This window comes from Apostichopus japonicus, chromosome 1 (assembly GCF_037975245.1).
Source record: "Apostichopus japonicus isolate 1M-3 chromosome 1, ASM3797524v1, whole genome shotgun sequence".
Classification (NCBI taxonomy): Eukaryota; Metazoa; Echinodermata; class Holothuroidea; order Aspidochirotida; family Stichopodidae; genus Apostichopus; species Apostichopus japonicus.
The window spans coordinates 19,897,556-19,923,772 of record NC_092561.1 but is presented as its reverse complement, the minus strand read 5'-3'; the positions used below and the strand labels follow the sequence as shown (position 1 = coordinate 19,923,772).

Sequence of the window (26,217 nt, the reverse complement as noted above, 5' to 3'; positions counted from 1 at the left end):
ACCTGGGGGGGGGGGGGATTTCAGAACAATTTTTTTGGGGTGATGGGAGATGAAAAATTCCATCTGTTATTAGTTAGAAGTAGCCTACTTACATACATGCCAATACCTAGATTCACTGCACATGTAGTACACACAATGCAGTACACATGGTCAACTACTGTATGTAATATTGTGACCAATACACACACCGCAGCATCGCACTGATTTGACCAATTACTGTACATTATACTCCTTACAAAAGTCAACAACCCTCAGCAATATCCGGCTTGTTACATATTGGCAAGTTTATTAACTATATAATGGTGCAAGTTGCAGGATATACCTAAAAATGTTGCAGGAATTTACCCAAAGACAAAATATTTTAGATTTATAATAAATTGCATGAATCCCCCAATCGTGTGTCCGTAGGCAAACACTGTCCTTAGGAAAGTTTCTACGCAAATTATACAACATATAGGCCTAGGACATTTTATTTTAGTATCCTTCGAGCGACATATTAGTCATTAATTAGTATTAAACACTTTAACCCGTCTGTATCATCACAGCTACCATAGCAAACTCTTTGCGATCTTTATATATATTTTACTATAAGATTTTCCTTTGGACACCTACGTTTTCTTCAACACGAATGCGCCTCAACCGAAAAAGATACTTGCTGGAAATCCGTGCCAACAATGCTGCTTAAAAAAATCTGAGCACTTACTGTAACTTAATACCCTGGTTCGATCGAGTAATTTCATAATAGCCTACAGTATACAGTAGCTTAGGTAAATGGGAATTTATTTTCGTGGAACCGTTACCAGTGAAATCGGGCGAAGGTGATCCTGATTCCACTTTTACTGCAAACATTCTGATATCCACTGGTCAGTGCTCAGTATTGAGTCAAACGAATCCTTTACCTTCGTATTAACGTTGTAGAACAGGCTTTTATCTTGTCACTAGGAAATCGTTTTGGCGTTTTTTGGTTTCCCGAAACGGAGAAATATATGTGTTCACATTTACCGACGTTGTGTGGCCGATGATCGCGTATCGGCGGCCATTTCTGCCAAAACAACCAAAATGCAAAAACGCATCGTGGTATCGATGATGTAACATGGACAGTTTTCTTCATGAACCAGACGTAATGTATAGCGAGGGTGTACAACATACTTGATCTTAGTAATCCACTGGAAAATAGTGTAATGTGACAAAAAGTAAATTCACAGTGACACAGGATGTCCTGATACAGTATGACCATTGACCTCAACAACAGGCTTCAACGTTTTACATGTGATACATCATCATACTAAATATGACATCTGTCCTTGTTGAAATATTGTGTTGACAAGGTATCACAATTTGACCCCTGGTGAAATCAAACTACCATTGACCTCCACCCATAATATCAGGCTACTTGTACTCAATGTGGTACAATAACAAACCAAATATATGTGAACTATCCAATCTTCCTTGCGATATTATGTTTGGATAGGACCGTCAGGTGCATTAGTTTAGAGAGAGAGAGATGAAAGGGGGAGTAAAATAATGTTTGGTGACTTGAAATGACCATGGGCGGCGATCCTGGTGGGGGAGGGGGGTAATATCCCCCATGAAAATGGGTGGAGGGGATGTAATACACCATATCCCCCCCCCCACCAAATGCCAGGGATAAGAATATTTTCATGCCTACACTTATGCATCATCGTGAACGTACGACTCTTTTTAGCTTCATTTCTGGCCTACCATAACCGCAGTGCGACAATTCAAATTAACCGTCTTTTTAAAGCAAGAATAGTTGACTGTAGGCTTCATTGGCCCTATAACAACAAAATGTATTATTGCGCCCACGGTATTGATATAGTACATATATGCACCTTCGTAGTATTCATATAAGCCATATATAGTAGGCCTACAGACGTACATGTTCCCTGGCCAGGTCGATAACCCCGAAATCGAGAAACCGGGTTCGATGTAAACGGTTTCCGTGTTATCGACCAACCGATGGTGGTGCAACGCTTAGATAGTCTTACGTTCAGGCGCGGCTCGACCAGTCGGACCCCTCCCCCCCCCGTCACAAATCCTGCATCCGCCCCTGCATTCGCTCGATTTCACTGGAAACGGTTTTACGAAAAATGGCCAAAAAAAGCATCATCGAAACCACACTGCAGTTTTGCTGTCTGTATGTTTGTGCGGTAATGGCCGCCCATAAATGGTTTTTCCCTAGGAGGAATAGGAAAAAAAATTACGCTTCGCGGTCACCTCCATATTTTTCAAGGTCGATAAATGTGACCCCATAGATTTCTCAGTTTGGGAACCCGCAAAAAACGCCAAAAGTACTTCTTTATTGCAAGGCATTAGCCTGTTTTACTGCCGTACTGTAGTAGCTGAGTATTTCGTTTGACTCAAGACTGAGCACTGACCAGAGGAAATCAAAAATGTTTGGAGTCAAAGTGGAACCAGAATCACCTTCGCCCGATTTCACTGGTAACGGTTCCACGAAAATAAATTCCCATTTACCTTGGCTATAAGTGTAGGCTAGTATGATTATGAAATTACCCGATCGAACCAGGGTATTATTTTAAATGCTCAGATTTTTTAAGCAGCATTGTTGGCACGGATTTCCAGCAAGTATTCTTTTTCGGTTGAGGCGCATTCGTGTTGAAGAAAACGTAGGTGTCCAAAGGAAAATCTTATAGTAAAATATAAAGACCTCGCAAAGAGTTTGCTATGGTAGCTGTGATGATACAGTCGTGTACAAGTGTTTAGTGCGGTGCTGCTGTGTGTGTATTGGTGACAATAGTTGACCATGTGTACTGCATTGTGTGTACTACATGTGCAGTGAATCTAAATATTGGCATATATAGGCTACTGTACTTCTAACTACTAACAGACGGAATTTTTCATCTTCCATCACCCCCAAAAAATTGTTTTGAAATTCCACCCCCCCCGCAGATTTTTAAAAGGCTCTCCAATATATTGACTGGGGCAATTGCCCACTTTGTTAAACGTCCTAGCGCTATTAAACACTGCTGCCATGAAAATGCTAGCAATAATTCTCGCTACCTGTGGTAAAACACTGACTATCGCTTGTGTTTATTAATGTATCTAGAGAAAAAACACAAGTAACGTTTATAGGTTTCTGTAGCGGTCAAATGACATTTGAGGTCAACAAAAGTTATAGTCTGAAAACCTTATAACTATGTGTATGTAGTTCTAGTATAAGTGAAGATTGGATGAAGTGAATAATTGTTGTAATTGGATCCACCTCCGGGAGTAGCAGCGAAATCAAATTGTTTTTGGTGTAGTTCAAATCTTATTTGAGGTCAAAATGTATGGTCAAAGCCAAAAGCAAAACTTGGGTGGGGAACAAACCCGGTATGCTGATCAACGTACAGTAATTGAGTACAGAAATCGAATTTTTTTCTTTGAAGGTCAAGATAAACTCTGTAATATTTTTAAGCAAGATTGGTCAAAAAGTAAATTCATCCATCTCCTCTATGTACTCATTTAATTAATTCTGATTACTTTGTGCTTCTCATCCATCAATTCTCTCTGCATATTGCTCTCTTCATCTTTCCACGCTCTCTACTCTGTTCATATTGTTCATCAAGTCTTCTTTAGTTTATCAGATAATCCATTTGCTCTCTGGACTGTAGACTTGAGGATTCAATCAGATGGCATGTATCATTCTTTAATTCTGTCTCACCGTTTATATTTTCAGGATCTGGAGAGATGCATTTTGCAAATATTGACGATTCAATTCACCAAGCTCATCAACTGGATGTTAAAGAAGAGGAGAGTGACTGTGAAGAAGAAGGGGAGAGCTACACATTTCATTTATCAATCAAAGTGAAGGATGAATTAAACAATGGAGAAACATTATCTGAGGATTCGGAACATGTAGGTATTTATTGTCCTAATCGAGAGAAACCTTACAAATGCAGCTATTGCAACAAAACTTTTGCTCATTTTAGCTCTTTGAAGAAACATGGAAGGACACACACTGGAGAGAAACCTTATCATTGTAAATATTGCAACAAAATGTTTGCTGTAGAGGAAAGGATAAGAGGAAAACCTTATCTTAATAGAAAATATCAGGTATGGGGAGAAATGGAGTAACATCCTGTGAGTACCTGTGAGTAATTGGTCAAGTATGTACAGCTGGTTGGTGTTATAGTGGTTGAGCATTACATCTTCATTCAAAAGTGAAGCATGATCAGGGTATGAAATGCTTGTTAACTTGTCTGAATATTTTCCCAATTAATACTCAGTTGTGAAGCAGCCTTCTATGTTACATAGTCTTTTTTTCTTCAATTTTGTTGTTGTTGATAGTTAAGCACCCAAATTAACATTGCTTCAGATAGTGTATCTTGATTGTTAAATGAATGATGCATTTGATACATTTTCTATCATGACAAGTGAGATGTTACAGTAGTAGTTTCATATTTTTAAGATGCTTAAGCCACCACAATTCTGGGGAAAACCCACATAGGCTTATTGGATTACAATTTACACGTCGAGTGGCTTCCAATTAAAAGTGTCATCTCAAATTTGGAATTTTCCAATTTAGAATATCATTTCAGATGGGAAACTAGGTTTCTCTTGGATGAAAAACCCACCTTACTGTGACCCGGCCGAGTATCAAACATGGAACCTCCCATTTGCTAAGCCTCATTGCTTCAAATGCCACTGCCCTTTATCCACTCGGCCACAGCACCGGTATATTTTAATACCCTAGCTTAATCTGTATTTTCAATGTTTTTGTGAGCTCATATTGTACCAGGGTTCATGGTGATTGTTTGATTTTCTTAAATCAATTTAAACTCAGATTTATCAATTACTGTATATCAGATTTTTGGTTACTTGCCATAATCAGAAGTAACTCATGCTGTTAAGGTTGCATGTGGGTTGTGTAAATGCTCTTACTTCAGAAGGATAACTGGGGTACATTTCATATCTGGTATGAAGGTTCCCTTAAGAACTGGTTTAGGATTGTTGTTGGTATTGGTCAAAGGTCATTTGAGTTAAAATTCTGAAAACATCGTGCACACAATATCTCAAATAAGTGGAAGTTGCAGGAAGTTCAAACATGGTGTGTCACTTCATTAGCAGGACAATCTGTTTTGTATTTGGTTACAATGAGAATCGTAACCTTTGTAATCATGATGGCGTATGTGTGTATGTACTGTATGTGTGTCTGTATGCTTGTGTTTGGGTGTATGTGCGTGTGTGTATCTGCATGTGCGTTTGTAACGCCAAACTTGTAAACACGATATCTCAAGAAGGGAACGTTGGACCAATTTCATATTCGGTGTGTAGGTCAAAGGTAAAAAAAATTGCCAAACATTTACTCCCCTCTTCCCTGGCTCTTCATACTAACACAACCTGTCTCTGACTACACTAATGCACTTCTTACTTGACCTACCAAACCCCCCCACTGGTATAAATTTACACTGTGACATCCGATTACCGGTCAACATAAACTATCTCTCCATTCCGCATCTACACCATCTATAAGAGAAATACATGTTTGCAGTTTGGCTCTGTTTTCATTTAAGCTTTTCTGACAGACCCTTTTTTTTTTTGATGAATAGTCAATATCTAGTGTAGACATAGTTAACTGTTTTTCTCATACTTCCTTTCAGGATGCTGAATTGCAAGACAACATTCTACCAGAATCCCAAAGTGAAGAGGTAAGTGATTAGTTGTAATCTTGACCTGCTGAATATTCAGAACCTTCAAGTTACATGGTTTTGTAACAACAGGGTGGTAGGCAATTGTGGGAGGGGTGTAGGAGGGGGGCAATTTTCTTTCTGAATGCTTATTTAGAATGCTGAGTATAGAACTTTGACTGTATGGTCATTCAGGTCTATATGCAAGTGAAAACTGCCATTTTCTTAGCTTTCAGTATGAGAGAGAAGTATGATTTATGGAGTTTTGACTGATCTGAGTAAGATACATAGTCCATGAAAACAACATGAGTTTAATCATCAGTTTTGAAGGGAACGTACCAGTATACCACATCACAGTTTTGTACTGGACCACTGCAAACTTAGCTGGAAACTTGGTGCATGGAAGAAAATATGCATTCGAAAGATTCTAAAGACAGCTACGATCAGTTCGCTTTACAAATTGTAATTTACATACATAGGTAGATTTTTTTGCAAATTTCCTAATTGATCTCCTTTCGTACCCACTTCTGTCTTTGACTCATTGTAGCTTTCTAACCAACCAGATGAAAGAACAGCCAGGCAACCTCAGGGTAAACATGGTATGTAATTCTCAACTACTCAAAAATCTTGGGGCATATTGCGATGAGCAAGTAACAGTTTTAATTTTTATTGGAGGGGTGTGGAGCAATCTGGACACTCTCTTCTTTATGTGCTGACATGTGTGTTACTTGTAATGGGTACAGCATTTTTTAAAGGATTGGTTCAGGTGCTTGACATGTCTATTTTGTATTAAAGAGCACAAAAAGACAAAAAGAACAGTGAAGAAACTACCATGATACTGTAGCATGCTCTGTTAAGGTGATATGACACTTTGAAGATATCAAAATGTCTTTGAAAATGACTGGTGTAGAAAGATTTACTGCGAGGGTGTGACGTCACATCCTCACTTCCTTAACATTTGTGAATATATTTCTTTAAAAATTATTTACACTTTTTAACACATTTGAAAATAATATAATCAAATATTCTTCAGATGTAATCTGAAATACTTCCTTTGACAAATATGGGATCTCCTGACATATCTTTTGGGTGAAAGACATGAAATCTCACAAAATATTTAGAGAATAAAACAAAGACTTTTCAGTAATGTGAGGATGTGACATCACAGCTAGTCAGATTTCAGCAGTTTCTACACAATCTGATAAAACTTTCCACTCAGATATCTCTTTAACCAAAATTTTTTTCTCACCAATTTGTGTTTCTTTTATTGTCCTCTTTCATATTACACATGTATGACAACTGAAACAATCCTTTAAGTTAATTTAAAAACTAATATGCAGCACACATGCCTGATTGACATTATTATAAATAATTAATCATTTTCAAAAAAATGTGACAGGACAGAATTTGATTAACAAGATTTGCATTTTTGCATAAATTATCAATTTATTTTTTTCATATATTTGGTGCACATATTACTACATCAGAATAAGTAATCAAAAGAAAAGCCAGAGATATCTCTTGATCATTTTTAAATATTTATACTTTACAGAGTGTACTAAATCCGTCCTGTCGCACACTATGCAGACTAATTTCTCATTAAAATCAATCCCATAATTAGCACAATTTGCATGGTATGGTAATGAATTTTTTTTTCTATAAACTGCAGAATTACTCTATAATATCACATAACTTGTTCACCAATTTGAAAGACTTCAAAACATGGAGCTTAGGTGGACCACTTTTGGCTTTGGCCCAACGGCTGTATACTTGCTGAGCACCGTACAGTAGGCCTACAGAATTTTTTAGTGCATGAACAGATTAATTTAGTGCTGGTGCATAGGCATGTCCCTTGGAAATCACAGCTTACTTTAAAACATTACAAACTACAGTGGGGCATTACAAGATGCATGCTAAAATAAGTTTTGTTTTGAATTTGCCGTTTGCAGAGGTGGATGAATGATCGAAGCACATGTCAATAGCTAAATAATGTGCTTTCTTTACTCTTTTGTTTTAGTACTTGACTTGTAAATAAATGTTACTATAGGAGGGCTGGAAATGGAAAGGGGAGGAAATCGTCAAAGAGCTCCCCTAAAAGTAAAAAATACCCTCATAAATGCATCAAGCATGGTGTTTCTTAAATGTTTATTTTTCAAAATAGCCACCAAAGCCAAGTCAGGAAAGAAAATGATTGATTATAAAGAAATTGTAACTGACCAGTGTTAAACATACAACATATACAATTCCGCAAAAATGGGCGATGAGTGTTAATTGACATACAGTAGTGTACATTATATGTAAAGTATGTTTGTATGTATGTATTTAACATCCATGATTATGAATTGTCAATTGTCAACAACTCTGTTACTAGATGACATATATTCATCTTGGAGCGACTCAAACTCAGGACCTTATGATTGAAAGGCACCGGCATAATAACCACTGAGCTAAACACTCCTTGAAGTCCTATAAAGATCTGAACAATTAAAAAAGGTTATAATATTGGTATCTGACATTCAAAAAGAAAATGGGGGAAAAAAAAGATTACATGATGTTACCACTCATAACATTACTCTCATACTTTTATTTTTGACAGCCTTAGATCCTACTGCATCTTATTCGAACCGTCCAGGAAGAAGGTGCCCCTACTGTGAGAAGTCAATTGCTGGGTCGCAATTGACCAGGCATTTAAAGGCCAGGCATAAAGATGTGGAAGAAGTTAGCTTCGCATTACAGCAGCCTCCAAAGATTCAAAGGCGGCTTTTCCGCAACCTCATGAAAAGTGGGCTGCATGCTTTGAATAGAGAAGAGCTAACACAAGGATTATCAGCAATTTCCAGAGTGAGAAACCAAGGAAACTCTTCAACTGTGATCTGCAGCAAATGCAAAGGTTCATACAGTCAAAGCAACTTCCGTAGGCATAAAAACCAGTGTGACAATGAAAAAAAAGATTCTTTACCGCCACAAGGTGTTCCTCCCTCATACCTCAGTATGTTTGATGAGGATGACAGCTTTGCCTCAAACATTTTGCTCAGGGTCAAAAAAGATGATGTTGGCAAGCTGTGTTTGTCTGATCCAAGCATTTTAACGATCGGTAAGTTTCTTTGGTCTGAGAAACGAAACAAGATCGACAAACTGATAGAGGGCCGTAAGTCAGTCATGAAAGCGATGCGACAACTCGCGTTGCTCTTCTTACGGTTCAAGGAAAAGATGATCCAAAGCGGAAAGGAAACAGATTCCATCAGCGCTGGTGACATGTTTGATAGAGGCAATTTCCGTGAATTAGAGAGCAGTGTTACTGCCATAACACAATGGGAAGACGGGTCACTCAAATATGGCTTAAAAAAAGAGTTGAAGTACCTCGTGAAGAAAGCGGCACAGATCCTGCATTCAAACTATCTTATCCTGGGAGAAGATAAGAAGGCTAAAGACATCGACCTTTTCACATCAGTATTCGACCGCAGGCAACATGGCATCTTCAGCGATGTAGAAGATCATATGCGGAAGAACAGACAGGGAAAACAACGAAAACCTTTACAGCAGCATCCAGAGGAAGAAGACGTGTTGAAAATACGCCAATACACATTGAACGAAATCAAGCGCATTTCAAATGGGGGGAGTGTGCAGACATGGTCTTCTCAACTGTTCTGCAGTCTAAGAAATCTTGTTGTCAGCAGATTGACACTATACAACGCTAGGAGAAACTGTGGTGAGCCGTGTAGGCTCAATCTAGCTGAATGGAGAGAGGCAGCAGAGGGTAGTCGGATCGAAGCTAGTCGAGATGTCAACAAAATTAACGATCCCGTTGAAAAGTTGCTCCTTGAAACGTCAAGAATAGCATACCAGTCAGGAAAGGCGACCAATACTAGGCTCGTTTCTGTACTTATTCCAAAGGATTGTGTTCAAGCCTTGGAATTCCTGGTTGATCCAAAAGTAAGATCTGCTTGTGGGGTTCATTCGAGGAATAATTATGTATTTCCAGCCACTCAGAGTTCATTGGATCACACAAGCGGGTGGCAGTGTGTACACACAGTTTCCCTTGCAGCCAAAGTCAAATGTCCAAGCAAACTTACTGCGACACCATTGAGGCATCAAACCAGTACCATGTATGCAATGTTGGACGTACCTGCCGACGAGAGGGAACGTTTTTATGAAGACATTAACAAGCATGTCTATCAGGCACCTCCTGCTGTGTCCACCATCACAACGGTTGGGAAAGATCTTTTCTGCTTTGACAAAGGTAGGCTAGACACTAAATGTTCTGTTGTTATTTGCTTTTTAGTTCTCAATGGCCTCACGCAGATGACTAACTTTTCCCAAAAAATTAAACATTAAAAAGAACTTGCTTCGTGAAAAAGTTTTGAGCGAAGGAATGAGTATACCGAAGATGCAAAACGTTCTCAAACAACATGACTCCAAACGAAAACCCCCAAGACTGACTGGCTCTGTTATAGGTCTACGACTACACCGTAGCCTTAGGGTTAGAGCTATTCCCCCGCTCTAGAAGCTGACAACTCTGGCAAATGAGCCACATACCTGTAGGTTAGATTTTGCTAAATGGTCGAAGATGGAAACATACATTTTCTAGGCGCGAAGAATCACAAAGCGTTTTGTATCTTTTAATTTTATGATTGCAATTATTTCATCTGAATAACCAGTTCTGACAGGTGATGTGATAGCAAATTATTAAGACAGTATTCAACTCTTAACATCTCAAACATGTTCATTTAGTATCATTTAAACTCTTCCTGCAATGTTTATTTTTCATCTCGTTATAGAGAACAGAAGTGATCAGGCCGGCCCATCTGGATGCACAAGTGAAAGTACAGGTAACAACTTCACACTTAATGTTTCAAAACTGCTAAATTTGTTGCGAAGATATTATAAGCAAAATGTTATGTAATTGTATACTTTGAAGTAAGCATTGTTAAGTTTTTCTTTTCCAATATTTTTTCCCTTGCCAAAAGCTGAAGGAATCTGTGTGCATGGCTGATGGCTTTTGTGTGACACCTTGGCTTGTGAATGTGTTATCTCAAGAAGTTTTAAGTTGGTTATAACTTGAAATTTAGCACTATGCATTGTAGTTAGATAGCGCTTGAAGGTAATTTTTTTGTAGATGCCCCAAATATCATAGCCAGATCATGGCAAGCTTTTTGTACATCCAACCTGAGCTATGAATGGCACCACCCGGGTTGGTGTCTTTTTCCCCCTCGGGCAATAATTGCAAGCTTGGGCTGGCCATGCAAGGACAACACAACCTTGGTCAATTAGGTCTTGTTCACATTTAAGAATGCAAGTGCGATTGTTGATATTAAGTCCGCGAGTAGGATTTTCAATTAAGAACATGACGCGTTCACATATAAGAACGAGTGAGCTTCGTATTGAGTCTGCTTGCAAGATTAATATACTGCGTAGGCGTGAAAATGTCATATCAGCTGTTTACATTCCTCTTGGTTTGCTGTTGCTGTAATAATTTATTCTTATACAGTAGTTCCAGCAATTTCCATTATTTGCATTTTGACTTGTAGATGAAGGCCCTTCAGACAGTGTACACATGGGGCCAGAAACTTCAGCTGTGTCAGATGCAGAGACAGGTAAATGTGCCCTTTGTTCATTGCATTTTGTTTCCTGTCTTAGATTTCGGCAAGTAACCTGCAACTCTATCCATTATGGCATTAGAAAGTAGTAATTTAATTTTCTGGACCCGTATTACAAATACTTGGGAAACATGATAGTTTGACACCCAAAATGACTTTTAACTGCACTGCATTTTGTCTTAATGTCACTCACTACCCTACCGAATATAACACACAAAAGTGACTTCATAGCCAAATACTCAATGAGATAGGAATTAGCTGATTTGATATTTTTCATGTATGAAATAACAAGGTCTCATGGCTTTTTGGTTATTGAACTTGAGTTTTTATTTATCATAAATAATTATGCTAACACTCCATTTCAACAGATGATAGCGACTCTAGCGATCAGGAACTTGTCGATCTGCATGTTCCAAAAAAGTCAGGTAAGTTAATACTTAATAACTAATACAGTTAATTTAATAAGTGTTATGTGTGTCAGGTGGAATGGGTGAGGCTGAAAGCTTGCTAATATGTTATCAAACTTAAATACTAATTACTGTAAGGCAGGGTTGTCCAACCTGCGGCCCCCCGCAGGGTCCCGTCTGGCCCGCCAACCTCATTAATTTACATTTGTACTTTTACCCAGGAATTCATTCTTGATAACTTTCAAGAGATCATTATATCTCAATATGAAGATTATTTTGATACAGATCAGAAGGCTTGTGAAGTGTCATTTCCTGCAATAAGGGGGGTCTTTTTGGCGATATTTTCCCTTGTACGCCACGTGCCAACCTACGGTGGCGCTCCGCTTGTATAGTAACTTCCTTTCCCATCTGGCTCAAAACCCTGGATATGCCACAGGAGCTTGTAGGCTCATGCGGCCCCTCCTTTATCATAATCATTCGAGGTGGCCCTCCTTATCAAAAGGTTGGACAATCCTGCTGTAAGAAAAGTATATCGAAATTGTAGGCAGAACATTTGTGACATTGAAACATATTCTTTCAATAAAATTTTCAGTATTTTAATCACATGATTTTGATGTAAAATGCAGACATACCATACAAGGAGCCTAAATACCTGTCAAGCTTTAAAAATTTGTTTTGTGTTTAAGATCCCCGAAAACGACACAAATGGAGTGACCAAAATACTTCTTTAGTGAAGAATTGCTTCAAAAAATATATCCAAGAAAAAGCAGAAGGAAATAAAGGGTCTTTACCAGGTAAGTTGAAAGTTTTGTAATAAAACTGAACCATTAAAGGATTGGTTCAGGTGTCTGACATGTCTATCTTGTATGAAAGAGCTCAAAAAGGCAAACAGAACAGTGAAGAAACTACTGTACTAGGATAGCATGCTCTGTTTAGGAGATATCATGCTTTGAAGATATAAAAATTTCTTTGAAAATGACGTGTAGAAAGACTAACTGTGACTGTGAGGGTGTGATGTCACATCCTCACTTTCTTAACATGTGTGAATATATTTCAATAAAAATTAATTACATTTTGTTCACAAATCTAAAATAATATAATCAAAAATTCTTCAGATGTTAAATCTCTGATACTTCCCTTGACGAATATGAGATCCACATGACATATCTTTTGGTTGTAAGTCATAAAATCTCACAAAACATTTTAGTAAAAGAGCAAAGACTTTTCAGAAATGTGAGGATGTGACATCACAGCTAGTCTGATTTCAGCAGTTTCTACACAATCAGATAGAACTTTAAACTTGAATATCTCCATAAAGGAATGAGATATTTGAACAGTTTCTTCATCATTGTGTTTCTTTTATTGTCTTCTTTTATATAAGATAAACATGTATGACACCTGAACTAATCCTTTACTAATATCTAGTGTAGATTGATGGCCAGAATGTCAAAAAACATTGATAATATTATGACTAACCAATGCATAAAAAACTATTTTCGGAGAATTTAAATCAGAGGAGACAAAACTAGAAAATTGTTTTAGGGAAATTTGACTTGCCTAGTTTATTGAACTTTACAGATAATACAAGTTTACTACTTGACATTGAAGCTTGACACTGTCTCTATATCTACAGTAAGGGAAATTGAATTCAGTAAATAAAATATTATGAGGGTACTCTAGTAAAGTTTTGAAATAATCATCTTTCATTGTCCGGTCTGTCACAAGAAAAAAATATGAAAAAAGTTGCCTTTTTTTAACTTTGCTACTACTGAACCTTCCACCATCATAGGTTGTTATCAAAATTAATATACTTAGACTTTATGTGTAACCCTGAAAGGTAAGGTATCACTGATTATTTTGGGCAATTCTTTGAAAACCAATGTACTGTAACCCTGTCAGGCTCGAATTGACCCATTTTATGAATTGTAAGTAGTAAGCCATATCAATTAACAGGAAAGAAAATGATTGATTATAAACAAATTGTAACTGACCAGTGTTAAACATACAACATATACAATTCCCAAAAAATAGCTGAGGAGTGTTAATTGACATACATTAGTGTACAGTATATGTAAAGTATGTATGTGTGTGTGTACGTATGTATGTATGTATTTAACGTCCATGATTATGAATTGTCAATTGTCAACAACTCTGTTACTAGACGAAATATTTTAATCTTGGAGTGACTCAAACTTGGGACCTTATGATTGAAAGGCACCGGCGTAATAACCACTGAGCTAAACACTCCTTGAAGTCCTATAAAGAACTGAACAATTAAGCTTAAATAAAAAAAAAGGTTATAATATTGGTATCTGACATTCAAAAAGAAAATGGGGAAAAAAAAAGATTACATGATGTTACCACTCATAACATTACTCTCATACTTTCATTTTTGACAGCCTTAGAACCTACTGCATCTTATTCAAAGCGTCCAGGAAGAAGGTGCCCCTACTGTGAGAAGTCAATTGCTGGGTCGCAATTGACCAGGCATTTAAAGGCCAGGCATAAAGATGTGGAAGAAGTTAGCTTCGCATTACAGCAGCCTCCAAAGATTCAAAGGCAGCTTTTCCGCAACCTCATGAAAAGTGGGCTGCATGCTTTGAATAGAGAAGAGCTAACACAAGGATTATCAGCAATTTCCAGAGTGAGAAACCAAGGAAACTCTTCAACTGTGATCTGCAGCAAATGTAAAGGTTCGTACAGTCAAAGCAACTTCCGTAAGCATAAAAACCAGTGTGACAATGAAAAAAAAAATTCTTTACCGCCACAAGGTGTTCCTCCCTCATACCTCAGTATGTTCGATGAGGATGACAGCTTTGCCTCAAACATTTTGCTTAGGGTAAAAAAAGATGATGTCGGCAAGCTGTGTTTGTCCGATCCAAGCATTTTAACGATCGGTAAGTTTCTTTGGTCTGAGAAACAAAACAATATCGACAAACTGATAGAGGGTCGTGAGTCAGTCATGAAAGCGATGCGACGACTTGCTTTGCTCTTCTTACGATTCAAGGAACAGATGATCCAAAGCGGAAAGGAAACAGATTCCATCAGCACTGGTGACATGTTTGATAGAGGCAATTTCCGTGAATTAGAGAGCAGTGTTACTGCCATAACACAATTGGAAGTCGGGTTACTCAAATATGTCTTAAAAAATGAGGTGAAGTACCTCGTGAAGAAAGCGGCCCAAATCCTGCATTCAAACTATCTTATCCTGGGAGAAGATGGAAAGGCCAAAGACATCGACCTCTTCACATCGGTATTTGACCGGAGGCAACATGGCATCCCCAGCGATGTAGAAGATCACATGCGGAAGAACAGACAGGGAAAACAACGAAGACCTTTACAGCAGCATCCAGAGGAAGAAGACGTGTTGAAAATACGCCAATACACATTGAACGAAATCAAGCGCATTTCAAATGGGGGGAGTGTGCAGACATGGTCTTCTCAACTGTTCTGCAGTCTAAGAAATCTTGTTGTCAGCAGATTGACACTATACAACGCTAGGAGAAACTGTGGTGAGCCGTGTAGGCTCAATCTAGCTGAATGGAGAGAGGCAGCAGAGGGTAGTCGGATCGAAGCTAGTCGAGATGTCGACAAAATTAACGATCCCTTTGAAAAGTTTCTCCTTGAAACGTCAAGAATAGCATACCAGTCAGGAAAGGGGACCAATACTAGGCTCGTTTCTGTACTTATTCCAAAGGATTGTGTTCAAGCCTTGGAATTCCTGGTTGATCCAAAAGTAAGATCTGCTTGTGGGGTTCATTCGAGGAATAATTATGTATTTCCATACACTCAGAGTTCATTGGATCACACAAGCGGGTGGCAGTGTGTACACGCAGTTTCCCTAGCAGCCAAAGTCAAATGTCCAAGCAAACTTACTGCGACACCATTGAGGCATCAAACCAGTACCATGTATGCAATGTTGGATGTACCTGCCTCCGAGAGGGAACGTTTTTATGAACATATGGGCCACTCAGAAGACATTAACAAGCATGTCTATCAGGCACCTCCTGCTGTGTCCACCATCACAACGGTTGGGAAACAGCTTTTCTGCTTTGACAAAGGTAGGCTATACACTAAATGTTCTGTTGTTATTTGCTTGTTAGTTCTCACTGGCCTCACTCAGATGACTAACTTTAAAAAAAAAAATTAAACATTAAAAGGAATTTGCTTCGTGAAAAAGTTTTGAGCGAAGGAATGAGTATACTGAAGATGCAAAACGTTCTCAAACAACATGACTCCAAACGAAAACCCCAAAAACTGACTGGCTCAGTTATAGGTCTTCGACTTCACCGTAGCTTTAGGGTTTGAGCTATTCCCCTCTCTAGAAGCTGACAACTCTGGCAAATGAGCCACATAGGTTAGATTTTGCTAAATGGTCTAAGATGGAAACATACATTTTCAAGGCGGGAAGAATCACTGAGCCTTTTGTATCTTTTTTTTTTTATGGTTGCAATTATTTCATCTGAATTTAAACCAGTTCTGACAGGTGATGTGATAGCAAATTATTAAGACAGTATTCAACTCTTAACATCTCAAACATGTTCATTAGTATCATTTAAACTCTCCCTGCCTTGTTTATTTTTCATCTCGTTATAGAGAACAGAAGTGATCAGGCCGGCCCATCTGGATGCCCAAGGGAAAGTACAGGTAACAACTTCACTCTTAATGTTTCAAAACTGCTAAATTTGTTGGGAAGATATTATAAGTGAAATGTTATGTCATTGTATACTTTGAAGTAAGTATTGTTAAGTTTTTCTCTTCCAATAATTTTTCCTTGCCAAAAGCTGAAGGAATCTGTGTGATAGCTGATGGCTTTTGTGTGACACCTTGGCTTGTGAATGTGTTATCTCAAGAAGTTTTAAGTTGGTGTAACTGGAAATTTAGTACTATGCATTACAGTTAGATAGTGCTAAGCGGTAGTTTTCAGCGAGATCATGCCTGGGCAAGCTTTTTGTACATATCCAACCTGAGCTATGAATGGCACTACCCTGGTTGTTGTCTATTTCCCCCTCGGGCAAAAATTGCAAGCTTGGGCTGGCCATGCAAGGACAATGCAACCTTGGTCAATTAGGCCTCGTTCACATTTAGGAATGCAATTGCGATTATTGATATTAGGTCCACGAGGAGGATTATCAATTAAGAACATGACGGGTTCACATATAAGAACGAGTGAGCTTCTTATTAAGTCCGCTTGCAAGATTAATACACTGCGCAGGCGTGAAAAGGTTATATCAGCTTTTTACATTCCTCTTGGTTTGCTGTTGCTGTAATAATTTATTCTTATACAGTAGTTCCAGCAATTTCCATTATTTGCATTTTGACTTGTAGATGAAGGCCCTTCAGGCAGTGTACACATGGAGCCAGAAACTTCAGCTGTGTCAGATGCAGAAACAGGTAAATGTGCCCTTTGTTCATTGCATTTTGTTTCCTGTCTTAGATTTCGGCAAGTAACCTGCAACTCTAACCATTATGGCATTGGAAAGTAGTCAGATAATTTTCTGGACCCGTTTTACAAATACTTGGGGAAACATGATAGTTTGACACCCAAAATGACTTTTAACTGCACTGCATTTTGTCTTTAATGTCACTCACTTTCCTACCGAATATAACACACAAAAGTGACTTCATAGCCAAATACTCAATGAGATGGGAAGCTGATTTGTTATTTTTCATGTATGAAATATCTAGGTCTCATGGCTTTCTGATAATTGAACTTGAGTTTTTATTTATCATAAATACTTATGCTAACACTTCATTTTAACAGATGATAGCAACTCTAGCAATCAGGAACTTGAAGATCTGTATGATCCCAATAAGTCAGGTAAGTTGATACTTAATAACTAATACAGTTAATTTAATCAGTGTTATGTGTGTCAGGTGGAATGGGTGAGGCTGAAAGTTTGCTAATATGTTATCAAACTTAAATACAAATTACTGTAAGGAAAGTATATATGCAAATTGTAGGCAGAACATTTGTGACATAGAAACATATTCTTTCAATAAAATTTTCAGTATGTTAATCCCATGATTTTGATATATAATGCAGACATATACCATACAAGGAGCCTAAACACCTGTCAAGCTTTAAAAATTTGTTTTGTGTTTAAGATCCCCGAAAACGACACAAATGGAGTGACCAAAATACTTCTTTAGTGAAGAATTGCTTCAAAAAATATATCCAAGAAAAAGAAGAAGGAAATAAAGGGTCTTTACCAGGTAAGTTGAAAGTTTTGTAATAAAATTGAACCATTAAAGCATTGCTTCAGGTGTCTAACATGTCTACCTTGTATGAAAGAGCTCAAAAAGGCAAACAGAACAGTGAAGAAACTACTACGATAGCATGCTCTGTTTAGGAGATATCACGCTTTGAAGATATAAAAATTTCTGTGTGATGTCACATCCTCACTTTCTTAACATGTGTGAACATATTTCAATAAAAATTAATCCCTTTTTTTTACAAATCTAAATATAATCAAAAATGATTCAGATCTATGTTAAATCTCTGATACTTCCCTTGACAAATATGAGATCCACATGACATATCTTATGGTTGTAAGACATAAAATCTCACAATTTTTTTAATATAATAGCAAGAACTTTTCAGAAATGTGAGGATGTGACATCACAGCTAGTCTGATTTCAGCAGTTTCTACACAATTAGATAGAACTTTAAACTTGAATATCTCCATAATGGAATAAGATATTTGAACAGTTTCTTCATCATTGTATTTCTTTTATTGTCTTCTTTTATATAAGATAAACATGTATGACACCTGAACTAATCCTTTACTAATATCTAGTGTAGATTGATGGCCAGAATGTCAAAAAACATTGATAATATTATGACTAACCAATGCATAAAAAACTAGTTTTGGAGAATTTAAATCAGAGGAGACAAAACTAGAAAATTGTTTTAGGGAAATTTGACTTGCCTAGTTTATAGAACTTTACAGATAATACAAGTTTACTACTTGACATTGAAGCTTGACACTGTCCCCATATCTACAGTAAGGGAAACAGAATTTAGTAAATGAAATATTATGAGGGTACTCTAGTAAAGTTTTGAAATAATCACCTTTCATTGTCCGGTCTGTCACAAGAAAAAAATATGAAAAAAGTTGCCTTTTTTTTCACTTTGCTACTACTGAACCTTCCGCCATCATAGAATGTTATCAAAATTATATAGACTTTATGTGTAACCCTGAAAGGTAAGACATCACTGATTAATTTGGGCAATTCTTTGAAAACCAATGTACTGTAACCCTCTCAGGCTCGAATTGACCCATTTTATGAATTCTAAGTAGGATTGTAAAGCAAAGACCTGAGGTGTTAACACACCAGTCATATTTTAACCTTGATTATGTTGCTGGTGTTTTATTTGCACCTTTTCCAAGACACTTTCAACTATGTCAATATCAAAATGTGATGTTTAAAAAAAAAATTACATGGAATGTACTTCATTGAAATTTTGACGTATGATTGGAATTGTTGTTTTGGTTTGTTGTAGGTAAAAAAGAGCTGATGGAATTTCTCCACAAAGAGAAGGATGTTCTGTCATCGATCAAATCTGCAGACAGACGAATCTTCTTATTAAAAATGAAAATTTTCAACGAAAGGAAATGCTTTCGTTTGAAATTGGGTAAAAAACTTCTACAGATACAGAAATAGATTTATATTTGGGGTCACCAGTGAAGTATTATCTTTTATCTTTTTAATAAAGATGTTTAATACAATCTGCTTTCGATCTCGTGTTGTTGTCATGTCAATATAAAATGGTAGAGGTTAGCAGTCTCTCACAGCACATGTAAGCAAACATAATGTTCATAAGGGTAGAGGGCAGCAATCCTAAATAATTACTTGCAATAATAAAGGTAACATATTTCATAATACAACATCCCCCCCCTCTTCAGATAAAGTTAAAAGTTACTCCATGAACCATCACTAAAAAAAAAAAACTTTTCTCAACATATAAAAAAGTGATACTGATTATACACAAAACTATTAATGTTAACAAGGTGTTATATAATTAAATAAATGCAGTTGAACATCTGGTTACTGTCTTTAGTAATATTTGCAAGTGTTCTTTGTCCAAATTTGCTTTTCTTTTCTTTTCAAGTTCTAAACAAGTTTCAACAGTCCATAAATCACTCTTTCTGTTCAACCAGTCTGATCGGTTGCTTTTTCGCTCTTCCACTTCGGGTTCGAGGGATCTGGAAACTTAATTTTTCCTTCTCCTCTGGTTCCTCTCTCCCTTCCTTATAATCTCTGTTTTAATCTATGCTTGGTGCTGCCAAATTTCTCAAATGGTTGCGGTTTCTTTGCAACATTGAACCATATCTGCGAGATATGACCTTGGTCGTCCTGGACCAGTTTCTCTGATAATTGCCGGAGTCCACCTGTTGTGGTTTCCCTCCTCTAGGACTCTCACTCGTTCATTCACTTGTAGTTCAGGAAGCTCCTTCACTGCCTTCCTGTCATGTAACTCTCTGGTGTTTTCCTGTTTATCCTTAATCATTTTATGAGTGTACTCATATTGCTGATTTGCCTGTAAGTAACCTCTTGATGGCAGGTCAGTCCTAATTGACCTGTTGAGCATGAGTTCTGCCGGTGATGGCATGTTGCTTGCAATTGGCGTAGCTCTAAGCCTCAACATTGCCAATTCCAAATCACCCTTTGTTGCTTGGCACTTTCTTATTGTTGACTTGACAGTCTGTACCATACGTTCTGCCAGGCCATTGGATCTAGGATAATTGGATGACAACGTTGTTTGAGAGATATTCCACGTTACACACAACTGCTTAAATGCCTGCCCAGTTTACTGGTGGTACTTGTCAGTTGATAAACTACCGGAAACTTGGAGAAGTAATCAGTTTTAATCAAATACTGAATACCTTGTAATGATAAAAGGTAACATGTCATAATACAACAACCAGGGGTCAAATTGTGAAAACCTTGTTAACACGATATCTCAGGAAGGGAAGCTTGGGCAGACCTCATATTTAGTGTGTGGATGTACCACATTTAGTACAAAACGCCTGTTGTTCTTTGTGGAGGTCCAAGGTCATTTGGGGTCACCAAGGGACAAATTGTGAAAAGCTTGTAAACCTGATATCTCAAGAAGGGAAGGTTGGGTAGACCTCATAGTGTAGTTAGTGTGTAGACGTACCACATTTAGTACAACACGCCTGTTGTTTTTTGTGGAGGACCAAGGTCATTTGGGGTCACCAAGGGACAAATTGTGAAAGGCTTGTAAACCTGATATCTCAAGAAGGGAAGCTTGGGTAGACCTCATATTTAGTGTGTAGACGAACCAAATTTAGTACAATAAGCCTAATGTTCTTGGTGGAGGTCAAAGGTCATTTGGGGTCACAAGAGGTCAAATTGTGAAACAATGCAAACCCATTATCTCAAGAAGGGAAGCATGGGCAGACCCTCATATTTAGTGTGTAGATATATGTACCCCATTGAGTACAACAAGCATATTGGTTTTGGTGGAGGTCAAAGGGTTTTTTGGGGTCATCAGAGGTCAAATTTTGAAAACCTTTAAACACTATATCTCTAAAAGGGTAGCATGGGCAGACCTCATATTTAGTGTGTAGATGTACCACATTGAGTATGTGAAGCCTAATGTTTGTGGTGTAGGTCAAAGGTCATTTAGGACCACCAGGGGTCCAATTGTGAAAACATTGTAACATGATATCTTAAAATTGGTATGTGGGGTGTGTAACATGGAGTAAAAGAAGCCTATTGTTTTTGGTGGAGGTCAAAGCTCATTTGGGGACAATTAGTAAAAAAAGATGACAACCGTGAAACAAGATACTGTATTGCAAGAAAGGACAAATCTCATATTTGGTTTGTAGATGTACCATATCAAATGTAAGGAGCAAATTATTGCTTTTGATGGTGGAGGTTAAAGCTCATTTGAAGTCAACAAATGCCAAACATTTACTCCCCTCTTTTAGATGTTTCTATGGAGAAACTAATCTAAAGTATAAAAATATCGACATAGGCCTACCTTTAAATACTATGTCCTTTCACCGTTTGGATCCTGGCTTGTTGCTAACGCTGGAATCCGCAGTCTAAGTCGACCAATGTTGATGTAACCAGACTATATTATGCTCGAAGGCTACACTATCTAGGCTAGATTACAAATTATGGTGCTAAATATTGTACAGCTTTCGCGATCCAATAGCTTCCAGTAATAAAATGGAAAATGGTGTATCGCGTAAACGATCTCGTGACCAAATAGCTTCCAGGTACTAAAACGATATATGGATTATCGCGTAAACACTCCACGAATCGCTGGCGAATATTTTCGCCAGCCCCTTTTAGAAGTGTGGATGCTTACGCTACATCTAGATTATAATAAAATACAAGTCCTCGCTCGGCGCGATGTCAATATAGATATAAGTAATAGTAGGTCAAGCGGACCTACGTTTAAGCTTTATTGGTCGAACCAACGGTAGGCTATATATAATCAGTAACGCTGAAGTGTTCCTCGAAGTTAAGTCGAATATATGGCTGAATAAAGTGTCCTCGGATAAAATCTACAGATAAAAATATAAACGTTCTGTATAAGGGTCCTTAAAAATGCTAAGATCCGAGAATCAGTCGCTGTAGGAGTCGTTCGCTCCAAATATGAACGGGTGGCCAAGTCAATCGCTCGCATCGCTCGTCGGTTATGCCCACGCTTCCTATAAACTTTCTAACTCCTGGAAATCAGGGACTTCCAGAAACCCGTCACGGAATGTTCAATTCTGAAGGAGGGTGGACGAAACTAAATCACTACACTCTTACCTGTCTCTCCACAATAACACATCTTCCTAAACATAATATCGCAAGGGAAACTTGGACAGATAGCATATTTGGTATGTAATTGAACCACATTGAGTACAAGAAGCCTAATGTTGTGGGCAGAGGTCACACCTCGCTTGAATTCACCAGTGGTCAGATTGTGAAACCACGTTTTACACAATATTTCAACCAAGACAAATGTCATATTTAGTATGTACTATGTTGATGTATGTACAACATTTAGTACAAGAAGCCTGTTATTGACGTCAATGGTCATTTCAAGACAGCCTGTGTCATCTTGAACTGATTGTTTGTCAAATCACACTGCTTTTCACTATAGTAGGCCCTACTAATATCAAGTATGTTGTACACCCTCACTATACATTACATCAGATTCATGAAGAAAACAGATTGTGTTACATCATTGAAACCACAATGCATTTTTAGCATTCTGGTTTGTGAATGTCAACAGTTTTTGTCTGGTGAACAGAGGTAAAAGAAATTTGAAAATATTGTAATCATGATAACTCAAGAAGTGGAAGTTGCAGGAAGTTCAAACTTGGTGTGTAGCTTGACGTTGGTAAGAATAGATGATGTTCAGTGTTTTCATGAATGTCAAAGGTCATTTGGGGTCAACAGAGGGCAAAAGTGAATATATCAAAAGTGTTATATCTCCAGAAGGAAACATGACAGGGGCTCATATATATTCATGGTATAATAGTCTTGCCATATGGATTGTCTAGTTTTTACAAAATTTGATGTACTAGGTCAGAATTCAGTTAAGGTCACCAGGTGTCAACCAATTTATACAAATATTTCCAGATAGAAAATGCAGTAGCTGGTATGTATGACTATGGTTTCTCTATCACCAGTTCAAGAACCCTGTTGTTTTTAGCTCATACCAGCATGCTGGTGTGAGCTATTGTTACAGTGCGGCGTCTTATCACTCTATCACTCTATCATTCTATCACTCTATCCGTCAACAATTGGTGAAACCGCTCCCACTCGCACAGTGTTTGATGGAATTTCATGAAACTTGGACACAAGGACCATTGGGTATAGGGCCATGAGAGATGGTCCGAAATTTGGGGTCAAAGGTCACCTGTGGGCCGTAATGGGCCATTTTGTGGAAATGCGCAAAATGCTTCTTCTCCTACAGATTCTATGGTACAATGTTGAGGGTTTGTCACGATAGTGCTATGGAAGTTTTACCTTCAGGGTGTTCATGAATTTGAGATCAAAGATCAACTAGGGGTCTTTTGTGGCCCGGGCCGCGGCCCTATATTTTCAAATTGCTTCCGTTCGTACAGTGTATGGCCAGTTATAATATAACTTGGTCACAACGTTCCTCGGGATGAGGGTTACAAGGGGTGTTCGGAAAATTGAGGTCAAATGTCATTTAGGGGGTCATTCTTTGTAATATTTTCAAACATCTCAATCTCCTCAAGATTTTGATGGATAATATTCAAAGTTGAACTGATGATTGTTGGATTGTGTATGAATCAGGTGATGCCTAACAATTTTTGGTCAAAAGTTAATTAATTACAATTAATCCCCATTGTTTAAAAAAATCTGAGCCTTCAACTTTTTGCCAAAGCTCCTTTAATTTGTCTCCCAGTCTCTGCAGTGTTTGTTTACATTTGTGGTTAAGCTCTGCAGAGGCTGTTAGTGGAATTAAAGCAGTATTGGGAGTTGTTATTAACTGTTGAACTGTAAGCATGAGAGCCCTATAGCCAATCAGCACTTGCCGATTCTTAGAAGTCTTTGAGCCTGAGGTATGTAAGCAGCCAGCCAAATTTTTGGCAAGGAGTGCTTGTGAAGTTATGTGTGCTCAGGTAGAGGGGAGTTTAATAGGGTAGGTCAGTGGTATTGTTTGAGCATGGAGCTATAAATAGCTCCATGGTTTGAGAGAGTGAGTAAAATAGGATTTAAAGGGGGAAAAAAGGAATTATAGCTAGTGGTGTGGCCAGGATTCTGCTAACGGAGGGGGGGGGGGTATCCCTAATGGGCCCAAAATTGGTGGAATCTGAAAAATGGCCTGAAATTTGGTGGGCCATAAAGTTTTGTGGGCCCTACATTTTTAAGCTCGAAAAGGTATGAGCTTCTGCACCATTGGTGCTCTAGTTGGTGGATTGTACATGTGATTTGGGTTCAGCAGAGTTTACACTCTGGAAAGACATGGCATCATATGATCATATGCAGTTTCATAAGTTGTCATATTGGCATTCTACATTTTCCTAATATAAGCACAAGGGCCCAGTTAACCTTTTTGAAGTTCAAGGGTTCCCTGAGATCAGAAAAGGGGAGAGTGTATAAACCTTAAAAGCAAAGTAGCTGGACAATTTTGTTTTCAAGTTTAAAGCCCAGTGTCTTCAGAATTGATCACATGGGGGGGGGGGGGGACTTTCTCTTACAACCTCAAGTGAGTACATCTGACCTTAACTACATCCAGCCCTGACCCCCCACCCCACCCCATTCCCCATGATCATTATACAGGCTGCTATTGTCAAACAAAGCGTATTTGCTAAGCAAGTCTCGAAAGTCGGCCCAGTTGTGTTACAAAAGCTTCTCGGCCTTTCAAATTGCTAAGATCATATCTAGTATCTGTTCTCTTTTGAGGGGAATGGTGATACACACCCGACGGTGATCACGTGGTCACAGTCCCGATACAAGGGGACTGGGGTTGAGAGCGCATGAGTCGTTCAGTAGTTTGGTTTTCGTGCCCAGGTTCTTTCCTGGGTGGACATTATGAGAAATATGTGTGGTTTGAAGCGTCTACATTAGCATCTACTTCTTCTGTGGCGGAAAGTAAACCGGGTTTGAGCTCAGTGGCGGCGGAACCGGGGGGGCTTGGGGGGCTCAGCCCCCGCAATGAAAAAGTTGAGGGGGCAAATGCATGATAAGCCCCCCCCCCCCAATATTTACCAAGGCTCCGAAACGTGCATATGTCCATTTTTCAACGCATACTTGTCGATCTGTCTGATGCACACGTATACTATATAGGTGTAATAATTTTAGTAATTGCTGGGGGACCCTCGGCCCGTCCCCTGGCTATAGACCACATTGTCACCCCAACCGCGTCTTCAGGCCCCGTGAAAAGTGGAAGCAGTGAGTGTGAGTACCGGTAAGCGTAACACAACTTCGTCTTAGGCCAATGACTTGCCTCATTTCAGCCAGTTCTCCAACATCCCCTTACTTAGTGGCGGAGCGTCCATATATACAGTCAGGGGCGGATGCCCCCCCCCCCCCCCCTTGACGGACTCAAATGGACTGCTGGCGACCTTTTCAACTTTTCACTACTTTTTACTTATTCGCGATTATTGACTATTTTATTGCGCTCTCATATACCTATGGACATTTGTCATATTCTGTTGGTGTAATTTTCCGACAAAATAGTGACGACACCTATTTATTCTCCGTTTATCTGCAAATTAGCAAGGCCTGAAAAGGGTCATTTCCTGCAATCTAGGGAGTATCTTTAGTCAAAAATTTTCTGTACGCTCCGCACCAACCTGTGGTGGCGCTCCGCCTAGATAGTGTCGAAAGCGCCCCTACAGACCATTCTTGACCCCGCTGACCAATACCCCTAGCTCCACCACTGCCCTTACTACACTCAAAAATGTCTTTGCGAGTACACTACGAGTAATAGCTACTCTCTTAAAACACCATCGAATATACAAATTACAATATTTTTTACAGACTTTTACGTGCAATCTGAGAAATTGCAGGCTTGAGACCCATATTTTAGGGCTAGGTATTCGCAGCATC

At 38.4% G+C, this 26,217-nt stretch overlaps 2 protein-coding genes across 8 annotated transcripts in view; one reads left to right on the top strand and one right to left on the bottom strand.

The window, feature by feature from the left end:
* LOC139970597 (uncharacterized) overlaps positions 1–22,366 on the bottom strand; it is a 30,380-nt gene extending 8,014 nt beyond the window's left edge. Inside the window, exon 1 of one of the 5 annotated variants that reach the window (XM_071976415.1) lies at positions 21,671–22,366. Coding sequence is in view for 1 of the 5 variants with exons in the window: in XM_071976407.1 (XP_071832508.1) it covers positions 801–849 (49 nt within the window). In the remaining 4 variants the exon portion in view is untranslated. Of the gene's footprint in view, positions 1–322; positions 342–612; positions 742–800; positions 1,392–21,670 lie in introns of those variants that run through there. The other 4 variants (XM_071976425.1, XM_071976407.1, XM_071976436.1 and 1 more) reach the window with 4 other exon arrangements.
* Positions 2,192–19,706, top strand: LOC139970524 (uncharacterized). Of its 3 annotated transcripts, none has more exons than XM_071976302.1 (15): positions 2,193–2,463; positions 3,701–3,879; positions 5,625–5,672; positions 6,199–6,250; positions 8,248–9,891; positions 10,430–10,480; positions 11,180–11,245; positions 11,617–11,673; positions 12,342–12,449; positions 14,055–15,716; positions 16,252–16,302; positions 16,984–17,049; positions 17,420–17,476; positions 17,764–17,871; positions 19,163–19,706. In XM_071976302.1, exons 1-15 carry the CDS (start codon positions 2,415–2,417, stop codon positions 19,321–19,323), a joined length of 4,359 nt encoding a protein of 1,452 aa, XP_071832403.1. In that variant the 5' UTR covers positions 2,193–2,414; the 3' UTR covers positions 19,324–19,706. The 3 variants fall into 3 exon arrangements, with proteins under 3 accessions (XP_071832416.1, XP_071832403.1, XP_071832409.1); XM_071976308.1 differs by lacking the exon at positions 2,193–2,463 and adding an exon at positions 2,492–2,648; XM_071976315.1 differs by lacking the exon at positions 12,342–12,449 and having other exon boundaries at positions 2,192–2,463.
* Positions 22,367–26,217: the final 3,851 nt, after the last annotated feature.